This window comes from Sinohyriopsis cumingii, chromosome 5, assembly GCF_028554795.1.
Source record: "Sinohyriopsis cumingii isolate HCF-2022 chromosome 5, ASM2855479v2, whole genome shotgun sequence".
Classification (NCBI taxonomy): Eukaryota; Metazoa; Mollusca; class Bivalvia; order Unionida; family Unionidae; genus Sinohyriopsis; species Sinohyriopsis cumingii.
The window spans coordinates 9,706,578-9,728,361 of record NC_142965.1 but is presented as its reverse complement, the minus strand read 5'-3'; the positions used below and the strand labels follow the sequence as shown (position 1 = coordinate 9,728,361).

At 37.4% G+C, this 21,784-nt stretch overlaps 1 protein-coding gene across 1 annotated transcript in view; it reads left to right on the top strand.

Moving 5' to 3' along the window:
• The window catches only part of LOC149798613 (uncharacterized), a 163,083-nt gene extending 141,747 nt beyond the window's left edge, over window positions 1–21,336 (top strand). Inside the window, exons 9-11 of the mRNA XM_089956951.1 lie at window positions 10,955–11,089; window positions 11,826–12,030; window positions 19,967–21,336. Of these exons, the coding sequence (XP_089813077.1) occupies window positions 10,955–11,089; window positions 11,826–12,030; window positions 19,967–20,108 (482 nt within the window). The 3' untranslated portion in view covers window positions 20,109–21,336. The remainder of the gene's footprint in view (window positions 1–10,954; window positions 11,090–11,825; window positions 12,031–19,966) is intronic.
• Window positions 21,337–21,784: the final 448 nt, after the last annotated feature.

Genomic DNA, 21,784 nt, shown 5'->3' with positions numbered 1-21,784 from the left:
AGTATAAAATACCTTCAAAGATAAACATACGGTGAAATTCTTGTTATAGGTTATCTGGCATTTTTTTGAGAGGCTGAACTGTAAACAAAGCAATGTGTAATGGGTCAAGAACTTCATTTCCGGGTCAGCTTTAAATCCTCGTCGCTTAGTGCACTGTCTCCGAAATACACACTATAATGCTCAAATTCTAAAGAATAAATAATTACCTTTAAATCAATACGAAGAATTCCTATATCTAACTCTTCGTTGAAAAATGAGAGGAGAACATTTTATAAAAGTAGACAGGGTACTGAGCCTGAAGTAGTAATTGTGACCCGAGTCCATATCTAACACGAATTCAGAATGGCAACACGACATGGGGTTGTGCTATTCCACGTGGATTTACAAGTCGTCAAACATAGAATTTGATCTTGAAATGTTATGTATATGTTACTAAAAGAACCCTTCAATAAACGGCAACTCAAGAGACATGAGAACTACCGATACGGGTCTAAATTCTATACCTATATGATGCGAACAGATTTGTCAAGAAATGGTTCCTCTAGTTTATGAATAAGTGCTATCAGACCAACACAATCGTCCATCAGTATCGATACAGATTTGGGGTAATGGTGTCTGATTTACTATATGTCACTAGTCTACGCTCTTAACATAAGTAACAAAAAAGAGTGAAAGACACCAAGCTTTGTAAAATTTAACAAATAATTTATTTCCATAAAATACAAAGTGAAAATGAGAAAAAAGAAGAACTTACGGTATTGCGAATTAAATCCAAAAAGAGATCCAAAGCTGAAGGCGATGACATATCTGTCAAAGCATACAGAGTGCTGGTGTGTCAACAATCTCTTGTTGAATCACAGAAATATTATTCCAGGCTTGAATTCAGTATAAATTTCAATGAATGTCCTTATCCAAGAATTTTGTCAGAGAACTTTTGTATTTCCAGAGAAAATAATCACTAGAGTTCATTAATTTGAAGAAAACAAATTCAGCCCAAGCTGGTCACAACATAATACAACTTGAAAGTGCTAGATGTTAAACCACATAATACCTTCCGCATGTGCACTGATTATAGAAAGGCAAACAGTGTGACTAAACAGATTCATTTCCATTACCAAGAATCGACGACTGCATTGCTAAAATTGAAAATGCAAAGTAGGTCACCAAATTTGACCTTCTGAAAGATTTTTGGCAAATTCCACTGACGGAAAGGGCAAAGGAAATTTCGGCATTCGTGATGCCAGATGGACTTTATCGATATAAAATGATGCCGTTTGGGATGAACGGTTCGCCAAGTACTTTTCAACATTTAATGAACATGATTACATCTGGTCTAGATAAATGTGATGCTTACATCGATAACGTCACCATCTAGAAAGACACCTGGAAAGATCATTTAGCAACAATTCGGAAATTCTTCGACAGACTCACTGATGCAAGTTTAAAAATTAATTTATGCAAAAGTAAGTTTTGCCGTGCTAGTGTAACATTTCAAGGACATTTCTCGGGACATGGACAAGTTAAACCTATAGATGCTAAGGTCAAGACAAACTGTGCCTATCAGTTAAAAACAACTGATGAACTTTTGTGTAAAACTGGATACTATTGGAAATTTTGTTCCATTTTTTCTATAATTCCTAACTTCTGACAAATTTATTGAGCAAACAAACCAAGTTTCATTGGTCTGAAAAATGTTAGGAGGCTTTTGATTAGTTAAAAGCCAAGTTTAAGAGTGAATCCAGTTCTTACAGCTCCAAATTTCAGTCAATCATTTAAATTGTTTGTTGATGCAAATGACGTTGGGGTTGGAGTAGTATTGCTTCAAAAAGATAACAATGGTGTGGATCATCCAGTGTGCTATTTTTCTAAGTTATTAAATAAGCACCAGAGAAATTATTCCACAATCGAGAAGGCATGTTTGGCTTTGATATTGGCATTACAACACTTTGAAATTTACATTAGTTCAGCTCCTTCTCCGATTATTGTGTTTAGTGATCACAATCCCTTACTTTCATCGGCAAGAAAAAAAAAAAAGAAATATCAGACATTATTAAGTGGAGTTTGTTGTTGCAAGAACATAATATTGAGGCATATCAAGGGAAAAGACAATTTAATAGCAGATGCACTTTCACGTTTATAGAAATATATTGTTTCATGTATACTTTACTTCATTCATAAGGTTTCATCGTTTGTTTCTACCACATGTGTATTTGACTAATTGTAAAAAGAAAACTTTATTGCACAGATCTTTTCCTTTATGAGGGAAAGTGTTATGTATATTCAATTTAATTGTTTGTCTGTAAATTTACAAAAGTATTTTTATATCATTACGTGTTATTGCAATGTAACATTGTTTGCTGGACTTGACTTTGTCAAAAACCCGAGTTCATTTCCGATTGACCTGATTGACTTTTGTATTTTTTTAAATTTCATTTACGTAAACAACTAAAATGGCTTCCTTATTCTCTATGTGTATTGGCTTATTAACCAAACTATTACTCAGGTAATAAGAAGGAGTAATTATGTTGATCGGGGTCAGGGGTTTGGAGATTCCCATTTTGAATTAAAAGGTTATTGTGCTGTAAGTAAACAAGGCTCATTAAGATCATTCTAGAAGGTTATTTTCCATTAGGTAATGGTTGTTTTTAGAAAATGCTTACATGACCTGAGGTCAAGCAGAGAACTATATTATTTTGTGACTGTAAGGATTTTACCTGTCGTGCTGTAACATCTGACACTTTAAGTTGTATTATGTTGTGACCAGTTTGGGCTGAATTTTATTTTCTTCAAATTATTAAATTATTTTCTTTGAAAATGCAAAAGTTTTCTGACAAAATTCTTGGATAAAGACATTCATTGGAATTTATACTGAATTAAAACCTGGAATACTATTTATGAGATTCAACAAGAGACTGTTGACACATCAGCACTTCGCTGACCATAACAGACGCGTCATTTCCTTCAATTTTGAATCTCATCGGGACTGAACTCAGTTTAATTCAGGACGTGTTATTAATAGGAATTGTGTCTTTAATTATTGGATTATACTTTAGATTTAATTCGCTATACCGTAAGTTCTTTTTTCCCATTTTTCACTTTGTATTCTAGGGAAATAAATTATTTGTTAAATTTTACAAAGCTTGTTGTTTTCATTCTTTTCTGTTACTTATTTGAAGAGCATAGACTCGTAACAACTAACAAGCAAACAAATAAATTAAATATACATAACGCATATCAACTATAATACCCATCATGCTGTAAAACGTGCATTTAAATTATAACACACGTTTCTTAATTACTGGTAGAATAATGGTTACAACATCAGCATAAATGTTTCCTGTTTTTCAGATTTGGCTGCAATATATTTTTAAAAATTAAGGTGATCTTTAGAAACAAACTGCCAGCCCATCTAATCATTTTGCATAGATCTGGTATTTGGCTAGAATAAAACCAAAATAAAAAGGTTACTCAAATATCCCATTGGTAGTTGTATTATTATTTATTTTGTAGATGTTTGTTCTGTAAATATAACCAAGAGTCTATTTTACATGTAACAAAAAATGAAATCTTTCTAATTTGTTTCATCATCTTCTCTAATCTGAGATAGCTAAAATGCACTGAACCAATGTTTTTCTTTTAAAGGAAAAAAAATATCATTATTACTTCGTATCTGTTTTAAATTGTTCAGCCTGAGCAAGTAATTTGTTGTAAAAGTCATTTAAGGTTACATCTTTTATCTGTTTGATCTTTTCAGTCAAATCTCTAATAGAAGAAAATTTAAGTAGTTTTGACTGATCTAATCGTGCTTTCATTAATACTCATTTTTATGTCTGACGCCCTCTCTCTCTATTTGTCTTCTCTGTCAAATCCTCATTTTAGCTGGCATCGTTCACAAGGTTTTAGTAAAAGTAATTTTTTTTAAAGACCTTAATATCATTATTTTTGCCACAGTCTTGCATTGCCGTTTTAATTTTCTGGTGATTTTGTTGACTTTTCTTTTTGAAATCTCCCTAGAACTGTTCAAGCCGTGATTATAAATGTAATATTCTTCGATACATTTTCCATGTCAGTGTCCAAAGCATCTGTCTCACTGTTTATCCTATTCCCAATTGGCTGCATATACTGTCGAACGTTTGTATCTCATCTGCTTTTTCCCATAAAAGTTGCCAGTCTTCGACAGCAGTAATGGAACTACTGAATTTCTGTCTTAATAATTAATGCGCTTAGAAAAGATTACTCCTGTTTTCTTCTATCTGTTTTTACTGAGATTATGTTCGCTCTTGTGCTACTACTCTCTTCAAAAGCTGATAATTTATTGTCAATTTGTACCTCCACGTTTTAACATCACTCATGTTATTATGCTCTATTGCCATACGTGATTGAGTATTAACTCGTTTTTGTACACAGTTTATACTACTTACACAGTTTATACTACTTGCGTAAGATTTCTGTCCCGAATCTGCAAGATTTCTAATAATGTTATTGACGAGGTTTAATACAGTGTTATTTGTTAGACATAATGCTGTATCGGTTTCCTATGGTTGTTGTCTAAACGATCATAGCCAAATCTAGTTCACAAGGACTTCTTATAGATATCGTCATATCTGTCAAAATGCTTTATATCAGATATGATATTTTATTAAATATTTCCATGTGATATGTTGAAATATATCAGTGGGAAAAAATTATATAAACACAGAGGCGATAACATCTTTATATCAACAGTGGAGATATCACGCTTGGAGCTACTTTCGTTTTCCACGTAGGAAGTATATATGACGCTTGTTATGTTAACCAGACCCGTATTTCCATATTTATGCCATTTTCTTTTACTCTCTCTCTCTCTCTCTCTCTCTCTCTCTCTCTCTCTCTCTCTCTCTCGTCAGGATGAACAGATATTACACTTTTATAAAATTGTAGGCCCTCTAGTGTACGCTTATGCAGTCTAGAGTTGCCATCGAGAAATGCCTATCAACGAACTTCAAAGAACCAAAAGTTTACTTCAGGTATTAGCATTTTCATTTTTAGTTTTGTACATGAAATTTGGAAACTCTTGAGACTTAGTTAACATGACGTTTTGCTATGTGTCACTCCACAGTACTGCATACCTGCAATACTCTATAAGAATGAGTACACATTTCTTAGGTAGAACAAACTCGTGATTAAATATTGAACAATTTTTAAGCAGCAGTTTTAACTCGCATCACAATCGTGCTTGAAAACAATGGATAACAGAAAGGTGTGAAGTCGAAACATTTTGAAATGTGTTTTTTTTTCTACCTGACTCGTGAAATCTTTCCGTATATCTTTTCAAAAACCGTACATACTGCGAACGTTCATGACATTTCCATCTTATATGAACCGCTTTGTAATTGCTCGTAATTGCCATTAATATTCTTAGAAAGAAAGTGGCTATGAAATGTAGTTTAAAGGGTTAAGACTCCAGGAAACACGAATGATATACCTTTGAGTTATTTTTGTGTGTATGATTGTGTCGATTGAGATAAATGTATACATTGATGGTTTCAAACAAGCATAGAGAATACAAGATTAAGTAGGTCCTTGCAAATATATATCTTTTTTTTTAATCCGTTGTGGTTCGTCATGTACATCGCAAAATGTGTCTAAATATTCAACATCTACACTGACTTTGTTGTCACATTTTGATTTCGTTCCCTCTTACACTTTGTACAAGTATATTTCGAGCTTGTAATAAACATTATATATTAAAACATCTATTTGTTCGTGCTTATCATTAATGCAGTAGAATATCTTGTATTGTACTCATCTGAAATGAAGTTATATCAACGTCAAAAAATATATTTTCTGCAAAGAAATCGAGTTATTTTCCCCATTTCTTTTATAAAATGGATCAGTAAAATATTCTTTTTTTTCTGAGGTAGAGAGTATGTGGTAACACTGATCATTATGCTTCCATTTTTCACTGGTCTACACTCTTTTAGATGTCGTCAGCTTCGGAGATAAAATGTGCAATTTATAATGGATTTTGATGCGCTGAATTCAAATATGATAATCAAAACAACCGATTGGCTACTGTTTCCAAGATATTTAAGTTTTTAGAGTTTACGTCTATGTATAGTGTATAGATAGCAGAGTTTTAATCATAAATTGTAAACCTAGGTATTTTCATGTGTTTATGGTGGCTTTACATGATAATATTGCACCTGTCATGTTTATATAACACTTTAAAAAAACAGCATAAGGGTTATATAACTAAATGTATTATGAAACAAAAGGCAAAAAACTATTACGTGTCTATAAGTACATACCTTAGTCCTTATTCAGTGTTTACTCGTCGCTTCTTTGCTTGTCTCTTGCATTTATTAAATGGAGCATCTCTTGTCACTGTCCAGCAATAGTATGCAAGCATTGATGGGCTTCATTTGACCTGATAGCGTGTCTCCATTGTTAAAATATCCTGGTGAAATCGCTCGCCCGGATCGTCGCTCACTGCTCCCCAGTTCGGTAGAAAAAAAATCTAGATGAAAGTGCAAAAATGTATCTTTAGTGACATGTTGCAACCAAGGCTTTTGTATGCTTTGAGGAGGTTTTCCGCCAGTTCGCTGCAGTTGTCTACCTTGTTGTTTCCGAGAAAATTTGTTGCCTCTGACTGGAAGGATTTTCATGCAGTCTTTCTTGCCACGAAGTGCACGGTCAAATGAATCATCTCGAAGACGTTCACGAATCTGACGACCAACAAAGACATCTATTTTTATCTTAGCTTCAGTTAACCTTGAAAATTTTCCGCCGAGGTACTTGAAAGCTGCTTGTGTTTTTTTTCATGGCCTTGCCAAAGTTCTTCATCAGACCCAGCTTGATGTGCCAGGGTGGTAACAAAATCTTCCTTGATATAACAAGTGATGGATGCTGAACACTTTTCCTCCCAAGCTCCAATGACTGTGGGTGTGGCCAGACTTTTTCGATGTGGTGGGAATCTCTCGCACGACTATCCAATCCGCAGAGAAAACAGCAGTACTTTGTGTATCTAGTCTGCAGACCAAGCAAGAGAGCAAGAACCTTCAAATCGCCACAAGGCTGCCATTGATTATGATCATAATTTATGCACCTCAAAAGTTGTTTCATTTTTTCATAGGGTTCCTTCATATGGACTGCATGAAAAACCGGAATTGATAGCAAAATATGGCAATTACGCAGCAAAACAGATTTAAGACTCGTAATCAATGAATCAGTGAACAGTCTCCACTTATCTGGATCATGAATGATGTTGAGGGCTGCCATCACACCATCGATGTTTTTGCAGGCTACAAGATCACCTTCCATGAAGGAAAATGGGACAAGATCACTTTTACAGTCACGGAACATGGAAACCCTAACATAACCCTCCAGTAGATTCCACTGTTGTAGTCTGGAGCCTAAAAGCTCTGCCTTACTCTTTGATAGTTCCTAATCCATGACAAGGACAGTCAGTTCACCATGTGTTATGATGTGTAGTTCAGAGGAGGATGATGGGAGAAAAAATGGGTCATGTGACATTGATGGTTCAAGACTAGAAGTGTCATCCTCTTCCTATTCCTCGTCTGACGACTCAAGTGAGAATGATTATGGTGCATCAGGAACCGGCAGTTCTTCTCCGTGGGGTATTGGGCGTATAGCTGATGGAATGTTTGGATAATGCACAGTCTACCTTTTCTTCTTTGACACACCTCTCCCAAACTGGAGGCACCATGCATAAATAACAACTGCTGATATTATCTGCTGGCTATCTCCAAATTATTGGCACTGCAAAGGGCTTAGATTTCCATTTCCTGTTCAACCACTGGCGAACATTTCTTGCACAAGTGTTGTAAGGATGTGTGGGGCCCACCTCTTGTCCTGATCTACAATTCTGCAGCCAAAATAAAAGTGATGCACTTTCTTAACCATAGTGGTTATGCTGCTCTTTTGTGATGCAAAAGTCTCTTCACCACGAACATTGCAGAAGTTATCTGCATTGTTCACACAAGTACGGGGCATTTCTGCTCACTTTGGCTAAACATAAATGTGTCCCTTTGCAAAATCAAACACTGACAAATAAGAGATCACAACACTGTATGATTTCTAAAGCTGATATTGGGCAATTTGTTTAGCAGAGTGATATAAGCTTAGTTATGATTGCATCATCAATTACTTTTAGGAATAACATGATGCAGTTCATAGATGTATGATGCAATACCAGCTACAGATAGCGTCATTCAATATTTTGCCTAAAAGCAAGTACTTTCCAAACCCAGTCATAGATTTATAGATTTATTCATAGATCAAGTCAAAGATGTATTTTAGTCATTTCTGGTTTAAATGGAGATCCCTTCCCTTTAAACTCACTTATCTTCCGCCATTTCCAAGTCCAGGGTCGTGTATAATGACTCAGTATCATATCATTAAAACTAGAGCCAATCAACAATTTTAAGCATCACTTTCGTCTCAGTGACCCAAAATCAGTAAAGGTTGACTACGTTTATTTCGGAAGCATTTTGCCTGTAGACCGGGATATGCACAAGCTGTGCCATGGTGCTACGCTCGTGTATCAGGGATGTCATATAGCTCTCCATTTATCATAAAAGGGACTAATAAGGTGTGTGCATATATGCATGTTCTTTAGTCAAGGAAACATAGTGAGACCAAATCTAAGCATCTTATACTTAAAAGTTTTGTTTTTAACTTGGATCTCGCACTCAACAAATTTATATTCTCGTTTAATCTTTTACGGATTCTTGTTCCATTTTGTCAGATGTTTGCAGCTCAACGTAAGACCGTTATTGTCTATAAGCATCGTAAGATGTAACTGGTGTTGTCCCTAGTGTGTGCAACATCACACTTGCCGATCTTTTTTCGGGAGTTCTTCTTGCCGTATTCATTGACGTAAGCACAGGACACCCAGCGCAAGGTGGAATACTTGGTACTTTTTCATATATAGATGTGCTATTAATATATAAACAATGACAACTTAGATTCGTGAGTTGTAACAGGTTTAATTTTTGTAGGTTGTAATGTTATTACATGTTATATTCGACGCGATTTTTGAATTAAAATACAATTTTGTATACCTGCATTTCAACGCAAAACTGCTATTATTCTCTGGTCCAGAAGTTCTCAAAAAAGGTAACTCCGAAGGCGCATTCATTCTCCTCTAGAGATTCCGTGCAATTCTACTTTGCAGATGCTACAGCATTTCTTGAGTACCAATTGCATCAGGTAGATGTCCGCGTGCATTTACAAAGTCAACTGCAATTAGATTTACAACTCTTTTAATATCCTTTGTTGATGATTGACCCTTGTAAATCTCAGTAGCCTTTGTAGGCAACAGTAGGAGCACTGCGTGCTTTTAATTTCAATCGACATTTGCCTCTTCGTATATTATATTGATAAGCCAGAAAGTAAATTAAAGCCTTTCTAGGATTGGATTGTATGCCGAGAAAATATCGCCATGTTGTTCTTTAAATGTGATCATTTTGCGGTCTCTGACGACATGATTTGTAAGGGATTTGTACTTTATATTATCAGCTCTAAAATGAAACTTTACTTTTTGGGCAAATGAAAATGACACATAGAAAAGCAACGGTTTTTGCAGGCGTACGCCCTGGTAAAGAGACAGAACCTCTATTTGTACAAAGGGAACCAGTACAAGTATCTAGGAAAAAAGAGGTACAAATTCTCAGGTTAGAAATTAATAAAAACAAATATGGTTAGAGTGATACAATGGTTGTTTAACAGTAATGACCAAATTGTTCGTTTCATGTCTGATCACGCTGTGGCATTAATGAATTTGTTATTAACAAATTGGATCAAAGATATAGACACGGTATCAGTGACGATAAAAATTCTTAAACTATTTCAACAGTAAAATCATAGCAGGTCATGACACTGTTAATATCATTATAATGACTGCTTGTTCATTTAATGGCCGGAGTTTCAACGATAGCGCGTTTCCAACTCGTAAATTGTTCATCATATCTTTTTTGCTTTACGACTTCCGTCCGTTGTTTTCAAAATCTGTTTGACTTCGAATATGTCAACTTGTTTGTCATACACAAAGATAAATCTTGCTAGCAATTTTTCCCTCTACCATGTTGCATCATAAAATTTGGATGACCTGGTATTATTTACTTGATTTAGACTAGTCCTCGGAAAAGTTAGACAGGCAGTCGTTTGCAAATATTGTCTGATTATTTCATCCATTACAGATTTAGGAGTTTTAAAAGTAATAGTTTTTAGGCAGCCATTGATCCACACTCTCCATTGATCCATACTCTCCATTGATCCACACTCTCCACTGATCCACACTCTTGATCTGTTTTCAGCTGGAATCAGGAGTGTTGATTTGTGATGAGAGTTATTATATCTCGCAATTAGCTTTGACAAGATGAGAAGAGTCCAAAGCTTTCCTTTACCAACAAATCCTTAACTAATTTGTTTTAAAGCTCTTTTCCCTCATCAAATTTTATATTTCCATGCTTTCTCACTATTAAAATGTCTATAAATAAATTTCTTTTGATGCTGGAAAAAAAATCAAACGTCTGTATTCTCTCGTGTTCTCTTTATAACAAATCTTTATGTGACCAGACATTACTCCATCTAAACCTGCAAACAAATACTCATTATCTCTTTTTACAGATATTGTTAATTTCACGTTAAAATCATTAATATTTACATCACCTCTCTGACAGCTGTTTAATGAAATATAATGTATGTTTGTGCCAATCTTTACGATGTGAATATAGTTAGCTGGTTGTTTTCATACCCGTTTTATATCAAGGTGAAAGACAGCACCATATCGAAAAACTCTGCAGGGATCAGAGTATTCCTGTGATACGAGATTTATAATTTCCCAAATTAGGATTGGTCTAGCACTTTCAGTTAGCTGTTGACTGCTGTGTTGGTGTTGCTGGATTTTTCTCTCCTTTTTACTTACTTAATTCTTTCTTCTCTGTTTTAGGTCGAACATGCACTCAGCATATCAATGAGTGTCACTCCAGCCCTTGTGTGAACGACGGAACGTGTCTGGATCTCATCAACGGATATGAATGTGTATGCCCCATCACGTTCGCTGGGGTCCACTGCGAATATATGTGTAAGTAAAGGGTACAGATGATAATAATGACGATGGTAACGATTTTCTCACCTGTTGGCGGTAAAAGTGGTGACAATAACTTGCAGTGATAATGACAACATTGATTAAGATAACGACGATAGCATAACGATGAAGATGAGAAGTGTAATAAAGTATCGAAATATTTAGGTGTAACATACTGTTAACATATTTAAAATGTGTTTGTGTGTGTGTGTGTGTGCTTGTTTATGATAGGTTAATGAAAAATATTTACAGTATCGCTACAGCTCCAGTGCAACATTTGCACCAGATGGAACAGCGGCTCAGGATTGACATTTTCACAAGCTCACAATAAGCACATATTGCTGAATTGTTTCCCATACCTCCTGACCTAAAGCTATCCAAAGTGCATTATTCCCACTTGACGCTATGCATGTTCATGAAAGGTAAAACCTTGGGCTGATGCCGGTACATATTTATAACTACAGATTAACATAATTATATTAAGGGTGATTTCTTTCTTACATTCCTTTAATCTGTACTTCTTTATACTTGCCACTGATGAGTTCCCAAACGGCGAAATATTACTTCAGACTATTATAATTTGGTATCAAATACTTGAATTTTCACGAATGAGATGTTTTTATTCGAGTGTATGCATACCATTTTTCAAATGAATAAATATGTTGCATGAGAGTGGATGGACACTCAGAAATATAAGCTTCATTATGTTAACGAAATGTTTGTCATATTTCAGTGGACATATTTGCCCCTCCTCTGGAAGGTCGTGAGCTGACCGGACTAAGACATGAACACAACCTCTACGTCGTGGCCGGTACGCTCAGTGCTGCCATATTGATAGTTGTTGTCGTACTCACTGGTTGCTACTGCAAAATGCATGAGACCTACAAGCAGTTGTCATGGAAACGATTGAGATACCGTCAACATAGATTAAGTTCATGGCAAGTACAATTTTCTGACATTGGATTTTATATGAAGCTTTTCTTCTTTAAAAAAAAAACAAACAGCAACATAGTTCATGATCTAAAACCAAACACTGTGTGATTTCAGGAAAATGTAATGTACTTTGTACAGGTACAAGTTTGAAGTTACCTATATTTTAGTCAGCGTTTTGATGTTTTGGGTTTTGTTGGTTTGTTTACTTTGAAGGGAAAACATTGATGTGCAGATCCTGCAGTCAAGAAAGTTTCTCAGAACAAATATTGAATACACTCAAACTGCAACATTTTAATCTTCTATAACTGTGCTTCAAGTTAATTTAGAATCAATGAAAGTTCGGCATTATCATATTGTTCGTATCTGTACAAGCATACAAATTTCATTGACTTAAGGGTCTCTAAACTTGCTTTTTATTTTGAACTTTCGAATCTTAGCTTTTTGTTGTGCATTAAAATTCTCACTGGCATGACTACGGAGCCAGATGCAAAGGAAATATGAAATCTGGCAACGCCTCAACGTTGCTAACAAGATTGCTGACAAACCGTTTCCATATTATATTTCTGAATCTACAACAATAAGATCCGAGTAACCCTCATTGTCATGTCAATTTGATGAATACGGCGAATCAAAGACCATTACCAACAAATTTCTTTTGTACTTCCAGTTCCGTACCAAAGGCAGGATTGCACTTTGCGGTGGCAATATTTACTCTGAGTAAAATTTGATGCAGCTAAATATATATACATTTATATTTATAGCCTGAAATTTGGTACGTCGACGATCTTGGTGTCAAAGTATTGTTACCTATAACTGTATTTCTCTTTTGGTACACTTGATAAAAATGGACAATCAAGAATGAACGTATGTCCATACATATGAAGTATTAAGTTAAATCGGTATTATTAAGCAGTTTAAGGCTTATGTTGAAGGCTATCGGCATTTTGTTTTTATTTCAACATGCATTTGACATCGTGTTACAGACAAATGTTTTTCCTTTTATCTAGTTTTTATCCCGAGATAAACGGTAATCTTATAAGGTACTGAAGGAAATTTAAAAATATCATGAAGTTGTTTGAAAGCTTCAGTATTATACTCTCTCTCTCTCTCTCTCTCTCTCTCTCTCTCACACACACACACACACACACACACCTCGGATTCGGCCAATGTGGGTATGTGAGAAAGCTTGCCAGTAGCTTCTCGAGGGTCGGTGGTTCCTTCCGGGGTTTTCCCGGGTTCTTCCTCCACCATTAATACTGGCCGCCATGTATAGTCTATCGTGTGCTGAAAAATGGCGTTAAACCCTACAACAATAACAACACACACACACGCACACATGTACTTTGAATATTGAACGTCGCAAGAGTTTTGAATTGTAACACTCTGACATATAAGATCTGCGTTATCTCTAAACTCTTCTTACGTAATGAAAGCCATTGCAGATTCTTTTTTTCAAATAGCTAAACTCTGTTTTACAGAAAGATATAATTAGGGTACGCAGGAAAATTTCAATTTAAGATAATTAAACTGCAATTAACATATTGTGTTATTTAGAATATAATTAGGTAAACACACAAGATTAGTCCAACATTCAACCTATTTATTCTTTAGGAAGCGTGCCATGCCAACGACCGAAAGGGGTAGCAGTTCAAGTCCTATCATCAGATTAATCCGGGTTAGCTACCGCGGTATTAAGCCGATAAATTAACCCCACACCTATATGACATTGGTGTTTTATCGCTTTTTCTATAAAACCTACAAAAATGAGTAGAAAATATTGTTTGCATACATCGATGAACATTTACCGGTATTTGTCGCAGCTGTTAAGCTACCGCCGGCTGAAGGGTCCTTTTGGAGATGTGTAGATACTATTTTCGGATAATCCTCTGTTTGCCGACTTCTAAGGCCACGTGGAATAGCACAACCCTATGTGGTGCTGTAGCTGATTTGAATTTCGCACTAGATATGGCTGTTACCAAACACCGGTAATCGTCTAAACTTTATACAGGTACGTTCCGGAAAGATCTGCATGCAGCAAAATTGCACATCTTAATAAACCGGTGACATCAGACCCACACAACGTCCATCACTAACAAAATGGGCGGAGATTGATTGCACTGGCATTAATTAAAATTCGTGTATTATTGTGCTGTTAAAAACCACATTAAGAAAATCTTTAGGTGTATTTCTTTTCGAAGGGGTTGAAGGAATGTTTTCTTTACCCCTGCATTTCTTTCTGTGATTGAGAGCTTGTTACAATCATGTATGATAGAAAGAGTGTCGTCTTTAAAAATTCTGGAATAATATTATAAGGTATCGGAGTGGACTTTGGCAAATGTCTTTGCAGATCACTCGTTTCTCTCCACTGCCTGTATGGGTGTGTGTATGTATGTGATAAAACTTGAGGAGATTGATACTAGCGGTATAATATTGGCTGACTAACACAGCTCCCAATCCATAAACCACTTCTATAACCAGACTTTTAACTACTTGGGGTTTTCCGTACGATGGTAATCCATGAGGCGCCCTGTATCGCGATACCGCAGATAAATACACTATGTAAATTAGCTACCTGTTTTGGGTCGGTAAAGCTCCGGTTCTTTGTCTATGCGCGGAGTCATCGATGATTTTCTATTTCAGTCAGCGCCATTTCTAACTCAGCCATTGTAATCGTTTTAACATCCGAATAGACACGTATTGGTTAATTCAGTCGTAATGACATAGTTTCACCAGCGCCTCCAGCTCCACTAATTGCTATCGATATAGCGAATGTGGACTTCCGCCGAAAGAGTATTGACAAGATTGTCCATGTACAACTGAAATGTCATGTATTTTATTTTTCTATATTGTTGGGAACGGCCCTCATTTCAGCGTTTGATGCCGTTACGATTCTTTGCATGATAAAGTGATCATGATACCAGCGCAGGTTATGAAGCACAACCAGAATTCTTTTGTTAGAGTCAATTCATATTTGTGTGTTGCATGGGCTTTGTGCGTCTCCTTTGTGCCAGTGTTGTGGCAGTGATCACAATCTTTGGAACTTCAAGTCAAGGTGGAACTGAAAGCTCCTTCACAGATCGAATAATGAGTGACCTCAGAAAAGTAGCGCATGTCATCGTGGTTCATAATCGTGTCTTTGGGCGAGGAGAGCTGTTGTCGAACCCATCTTGTTCTCATCTAGAAAGATTTAGTAATATTCTCAACTGAATCCTTAAAGCAACAAAACAATGGCGGATCTGTTGCTCCGTCATATCTAAGAATAATGTAGCAAAAATGCATGGGGTTTTCCAAGGGAACATTCAGGTATCTGAAGGCCGCACATATGATATCAGGGACTTTCAGAATAATCTTTCCGAATTCTGGCATCAATTTACGCTAAGGTTTCTCACTGACTCCGCCCAGTAAAAGTTATGGTCGTAAAACAGCTGTTACGTTGTGACTACATGCATATAACGTAAAATGGAAATTTCCTACCATCGCAGATGCTGTGCCGGTACACTATTCTGGGAAACTCTTTTATCCACATGTAATAGTAAACCTAGCGGGTCTGTCACGTCTCTGGACCGAGTGACAAGACCAGGGGATACACCAGTCTGCTTGCCTGCACGTGTAGATAGTCAATCAGCAGACGACCACTGTTTAAAGTAAACCCATAAACAACGATATCATGGTTAATCGTTCAGATTTCCAGATGTGGGATACAGGAGCTACCGTTGGAGTTTAACCGGATCAATCTTAAACAGGCAAATAGCACCGTGAACTTCCACACATGCAAGAAAGAGTCTATCTCAGACCTTCTTGGTGCAATCGTCAAACTTTCTGAGAATATTGAAAATCCTTTGTTGATTCAATCACTGATGGCCTCGGTTTCTTGCCGGCTCAAGATCACACGGGCACATCTGTAAAGGTGTCCTCACATAATATTAAACACATCTTTGTAACCTGCGAAAGCGGCACAATAAAGTCCACAAAGCAAATAGTGACGTTCATTTGAACCTGGAGGTGCCCGCCTGCCGTAATGTTAATATGATTTTCAGACGCATGTTTGAAATGTGCTTCATGGCTTTGCTGCTTGGTTCGTACGCTTGTAGGATATATGCCCGAAAATCAAAGAAATCACATACTCGCTTGTGTAACTTAAACTCAGGGACTTGTAATCGTTTACGATCATTCACGAAGGCGATAACAGCTGAGATACGACAGCGATCTCGTACATCAACAACCTCACGCGTGATTACGGCGCCAATAACACCCCATCGCTGCTGTTTTTCGAAGTTACTTCATGGTTGGATGCGGATCAACTTAGAGTCCTAATAGTGCAAGAATAACTCCCTTTCTCATACCGTTTCATATGTTTATTCCACACTCTTGCGCGAATTGTTTGGGTTGATTTACTGGTGTTATATAGACGTATATAATGAATAAATCGATATATGGCATGTTCTGCAGCAGAGACCACGTTTTCAAAGCACACATTTTTGCAATAATTGTGTCCGAATGCCAATTAACTTTCTGTATACGAGCATCATTGTTAAACTGGTCCATTTTTCCAGTCGCATTCGGTTTATCTTCTCATTGGCATACGACAGTATATGAATCCGTAGGCCAAAATATAGAATTTATATTAGGATTTTACGGAGTTCGTCAAGCGACAAACCATTTTTAGGGGGAGTGTGAATAGGATTGCTTTCAAATTGGTGTCGGCTCAGATGAACGCAAATGACACGTCAATGCCTAATGCATCCACTCGAATACGGCCAGATATTGTATGGGTGTATCCTGCAATAGCAAATGTCTTCGAGTGCTTGTATATCTCAGCTGTGGTTTTTGATTATTAGGATTTAGAAACGGCTTCGGAGAACTTCTCCCATTGTCTGCACTGTTTCTCTTCTGCGGTGTTGTAGATCCGTTTGTACACCTCTCCCTGCTGTCCATAGCTGGCAAAATACTTGCTCGCATCATCCTCAACAGGCTTATTGCGGCAGTGTCAGAAGATAACCTCCCCGAGTCTCAGTGTGGTTTTCGCCCAGACCGCAGCACCGTTGACATGATCTTCACAGTGAGACAAGTCCAAGAGGAGTGCATTGAGCAGAACATGAATCTGTATGCTGTCTTCGTGGACCTGACAAAGGCTTTTGATACAGTCAACAGAGACGCACTGTGGGTAGTACTCAAGAAACTTGGTTGTCCTCAGAAGTTTACCAACCTCATTCGGCTCCTCCACGTTGACATGACTGGAGAGATTCTCTCAGACGGTGAACCCTCTGAGAAATTCCCAATATCTAATGGTGTCAAACAGGGCTGTGTACTTGCTCCGATACTCTTCAACCTCTTCTTCGCACAGGTACTGTTCCATGCCATCCGTGACCTTGACATTGGCATCTACATTAGGTATCGCCTGGATGGATCAGTGTTTGATCTCCGTCGCCTAGCTGCAAAAACAAAGACGCTAGAAAGACTCATCATTGAAGCACTCTTTGCAGATGACTGTGCCCTCATGGCCCATGAAGAGACTCACCTACAGGCAATCATGGACAGATTCTCTGAAGCCTCCAACTTATTTGGACTCACAATCAGCCTAGGAAAGACAGAAGTCCTCTTCCAGCCCGCCCCAACCACTGTCCCCTCACAACCCTGTATCACCATTGGCGACACGCAGCTGAAGAATGTGGACAGTTTCAAATACCTTTGGCAGCACAATATCTAGTGACGGCTCCCTGGACAAAGAAATCACTGCGAGGATCCAAAAAGCCAGTCAAGCACTCGGACGACTTCGAACCAAGGTTTTGCAGCACAAGGACATACGCCTGTCAACAAAGATGAAAGTGTACAATGCAGTTGTCCTCACGTCTCTCTTGTATGGCTGTGAAACGTGGACACTCTACCGAAGACATATCAGTCAGTTGGAACAATTCCACCATCGCTCCCTGAGATCCATTATGCGGATCAAGTGGCAGGACCGAATCACCAACCAGGAAGTCCTTGACAGAGCCAACACAACAAGCATCGAAGCCAAACTAATCCAGGCCCAGCTTCGTTGGACTGGCCATGTCATCCGCATGGATCAAAGCAGAATCCCAAAGCAGTTGTTCTATGGCGAGCTAGCCCATGGAAACCGAAACCAAGACCGCCCTCATAAGAGGTATAAAGACAGCCTCAAGATGAACATCAAATGGACAGACCTCCAACCCCGCCAGCTCGAGCTCGCTGCCTTAGATAGAAGCCATTGGCGAGCGCTGACCAGAAAAGCCTGTTCCACCTTTGAGGATGACCGCCGCCAGCGTCTTGCTGCAACTCGGGAGAGACGTCACAGAACTGTATCACAAATACCACCAACCACCGGTGTCCCATGCCCCACCTGCAACCGCCTGTGTGCATCGGAATTTGGATTCAGGAGCCACATGCGCGTCCACCGTTGAATGAGATCGCACAACTTGTCTTCCTCGACTCGAGAGACTACCATTATTATTAGTATACCTCTTGCACATAAGGTGCGGACCATGACATTTCTATACTATTGTCAAAAGTATATTTCTGATTGAAGTTCATTGCTGTTCTCGATGTCAATGTCAGTTGTCATTACAATGTGGTCATCACTAGGTCAGCGACTTAAACATTTCTTGCACACTATCATATAATGACTTTTCTCTCTTTTTGTTATATGCTTCGACGAATTTACATACATTATTTTCAAACACGATCCCTAACTCGAATAATTTATTCCGAGTCTTCGGGGTGCGTATTCGAAACATTACATAACGTATTTTGGACCTATTAAGACGAAAGAGTTATATAATCTTTTTGTTATGTTTCAAAGACACCATTGCTCAGGCAATTTAATTTCAGCATTAGCTACACTCATTAGTCCTTTCAAATTACTATGCGTATCAATTGGTGTAGCTTTTGACATTATATATACCCTCTGTACTTTTATAATATTATATTCTCACGTAAAGGGATACAGTCTCCTCTTGGGTTGTGCTTGTCGGTCAGTAATTCTTTGAAAATAAGACACACTGCTGTTTTAAGTTGCTGCACACCAGTAGTTAACGGCCATCAGATTATTTGATCCTTGTCAATTATGGTAGTGTGAATTTGCATCCCCAAACGAGCCCACTGTGTGCCAAGGGACATTCTAGAATGATCAGAATTTATTTCAGACCAGACTAAGTCTCAAAGAATGCGTGCCCTTATAGTCATGATTAACATCAACTCTACGTGGCCAGATTTTATTTTTTGTTTGCAGTCATCCTGACATTTTCTCAGTTATAAGGAAAAGTATCATTTCAACTAGTGCTATTTGAACCTGAAGAGAAAGCTGTATGAGATGCTGTAGAGAAAGCTGTATAAGATGATGTAGAGAAAGCTGTATAAGATGTTGTAGAGTAAGCTGTATAAACTGCTGTAGAGAAAGCTGTATAAGATGCGGTAGAGAAAGCTGTATAAGATGCTGTAGAGAAAGCTGTGAGAACGCTGTATAAGATGCGGCAGAGAAAGCTGTATCAGATGCTGTAGAGAAAGCTGTGTCAGATGCGGTAGAGAAAGTTGTATAAGATGCTGTAGAGAAATCTTTCTGGGATGTTGTAAATAAAGCTGTGTAAGATGCTGTAGCGAAAGGAATTAAATGAAGTTTCTCATGGCTACCTATGTCACTTCTGTTGATTAGATTTGTACATTCAGCTTTGAAGATATATCTCTTTCATTAAATCAATTTTTATTAATCTATAGTTTCATGGATATCATGAATACATCCAGATTGTTTCTTCTTCTTGTAAGAAGTTTATTTATTAAAGCCCTTTTTTAATCCTATAGAACATTTTATTAACTGTTCACATGTGTGCTGAAATGTATATATTATACTGACCCTAGCCATAATAATAATGTATAGCAATACGTGTTTGAACCTATATACATATATACGTGTTATTATATTTTATTCAGTCCCAGCATCGAGACGGGACGGACGAACTCAATCATGCACCAAACACATCATAGCGAGAGCGCCGACGCTGTATGGGAGGCTACTAGTCTATGCTACGACAACAGCAGTATTGAGACCCCAATACAGCAGCCACTCTTCTGAAATGAGTTATTCCAGCTACAACACTAGGATTCCGAGTGTCATTACAACTGTGTTATTTTACGGTACTAGCATTCCGAGTGTTATTAAGACTGTGTTTTTTTACGGTACTAGGATTCTGAGTGTTATTCTGACTGTATAATTGACAGATTAGAACACTCGGCTCAGTATAATAGTATTTGTTTAAAAATTTGTCTCCTTCGAATTTTTTTTCTCGTTTCCAAAGTGTCACGAGTGATTAATTGAATGTAGCGAAAGCTGCGAGGATTGCCCTTCTTTCAAAAAAAGTATCATTCATTCGTCAGTGTTAACTCATTCATCCTTTGCTCTACGTTTGTGCGTCAGGAGGTAGTACCTTACTTCAGAGCTCTGTAATGTCAAGGTCAATGAAGTTACACCAAAGTGGGTGGTATTACAGAAAAGCAGATAGAAGTAGCTCTACAATGATACCAGATAATCTAGACTTTCTACTCGCATTACAAAATAGAGAGGGAAAAACTTATTTTTGTGACCCTATTCTTTTATACCAAAATTCGCCCGTTGTCAGAATCGGACCATGTGTCCTGATTTTAGACTTTCTGGCCTCAGATCTAAGGCAAACCGGTCTGAACTGCACACAGACAGGCGAATCTTTGCAAAAAGTAGGATAAGCTGGGGATTTGGAGTATAAAGTGGCCAGGACACGAAAATGATGGGTCCAATAAGCACCAAAAAAAAACCCAACAACACAAAAACAAACAAACAACTCCAACTTTTAACCTTCTTCACATGCGCGAGAGAAATAGCCAATGAAAAATGACGTTTCTAGCACAACTAGGCATCAGACTAAACGAAATCTCTTGGAAGCAGATTTATTTGGATGTATTCAGAAGTGGTCCCCAAAGAGTGTTTCCTACTCGCCTTTCGTGCAAAAATGACAAAACTCTCCAGGGGTTAATACGTTAAGCTAGTCATAGCTGAAGTCTTTGGGAAAGATGTGTCAAAAGTGGTACTGTCTACCTAAAACGATGAGTGTATACTAATATTCTAAATGTGGACGGTGGAAAAGATTGCACTAAAGCCATAGAAGATTGAAACATCGTAGTTCCCGTTTTCAATGCGTTTCATTTGTCCTTCTTACAGCAGAAGATCAATAAAATGAAGAATTTTCAAGTTATTTTAACATAAAAAATTCTCTTGCGGTAATAAAATTAGACCGACACATTCCAAATAACATAATTCTATGAAATCTGGCGGGTGGGTGGGGGGTGGGGAGATACATGCAGAACTTCAGTAGAATCTAATTGGCTTGTAATTAAGTTTACGTCATTGCCACATAACGATTATTGACAGTGTTATTGCTTTAGCCAGACAAAACTTTACTCTCGTATTTTCTACTCTGTCTGAATTTGTGAGAATATCGTTCTTTGAAAATGTTAATTTTATTTACTAAAGAAAGGTGGCAGAAAAGAATTTGATTTATTTTCCTACAGTGTAAGTGTCGCTTTTCTTAGTTGGGGACATTCACTACCCGTTTGGTGCCTCTGGCAATCGGAATGTCCACGGTCTTTTCTATCAGATGCTAGAAAGCCATTTGAATAATGGTCATTTGAACTGCCGTCAAATCTGTAACTTTAGTGAAATATAAGAAATCTGAATGACTAAAGTTATCACATATAACCCAGCTGAATACTATTTAA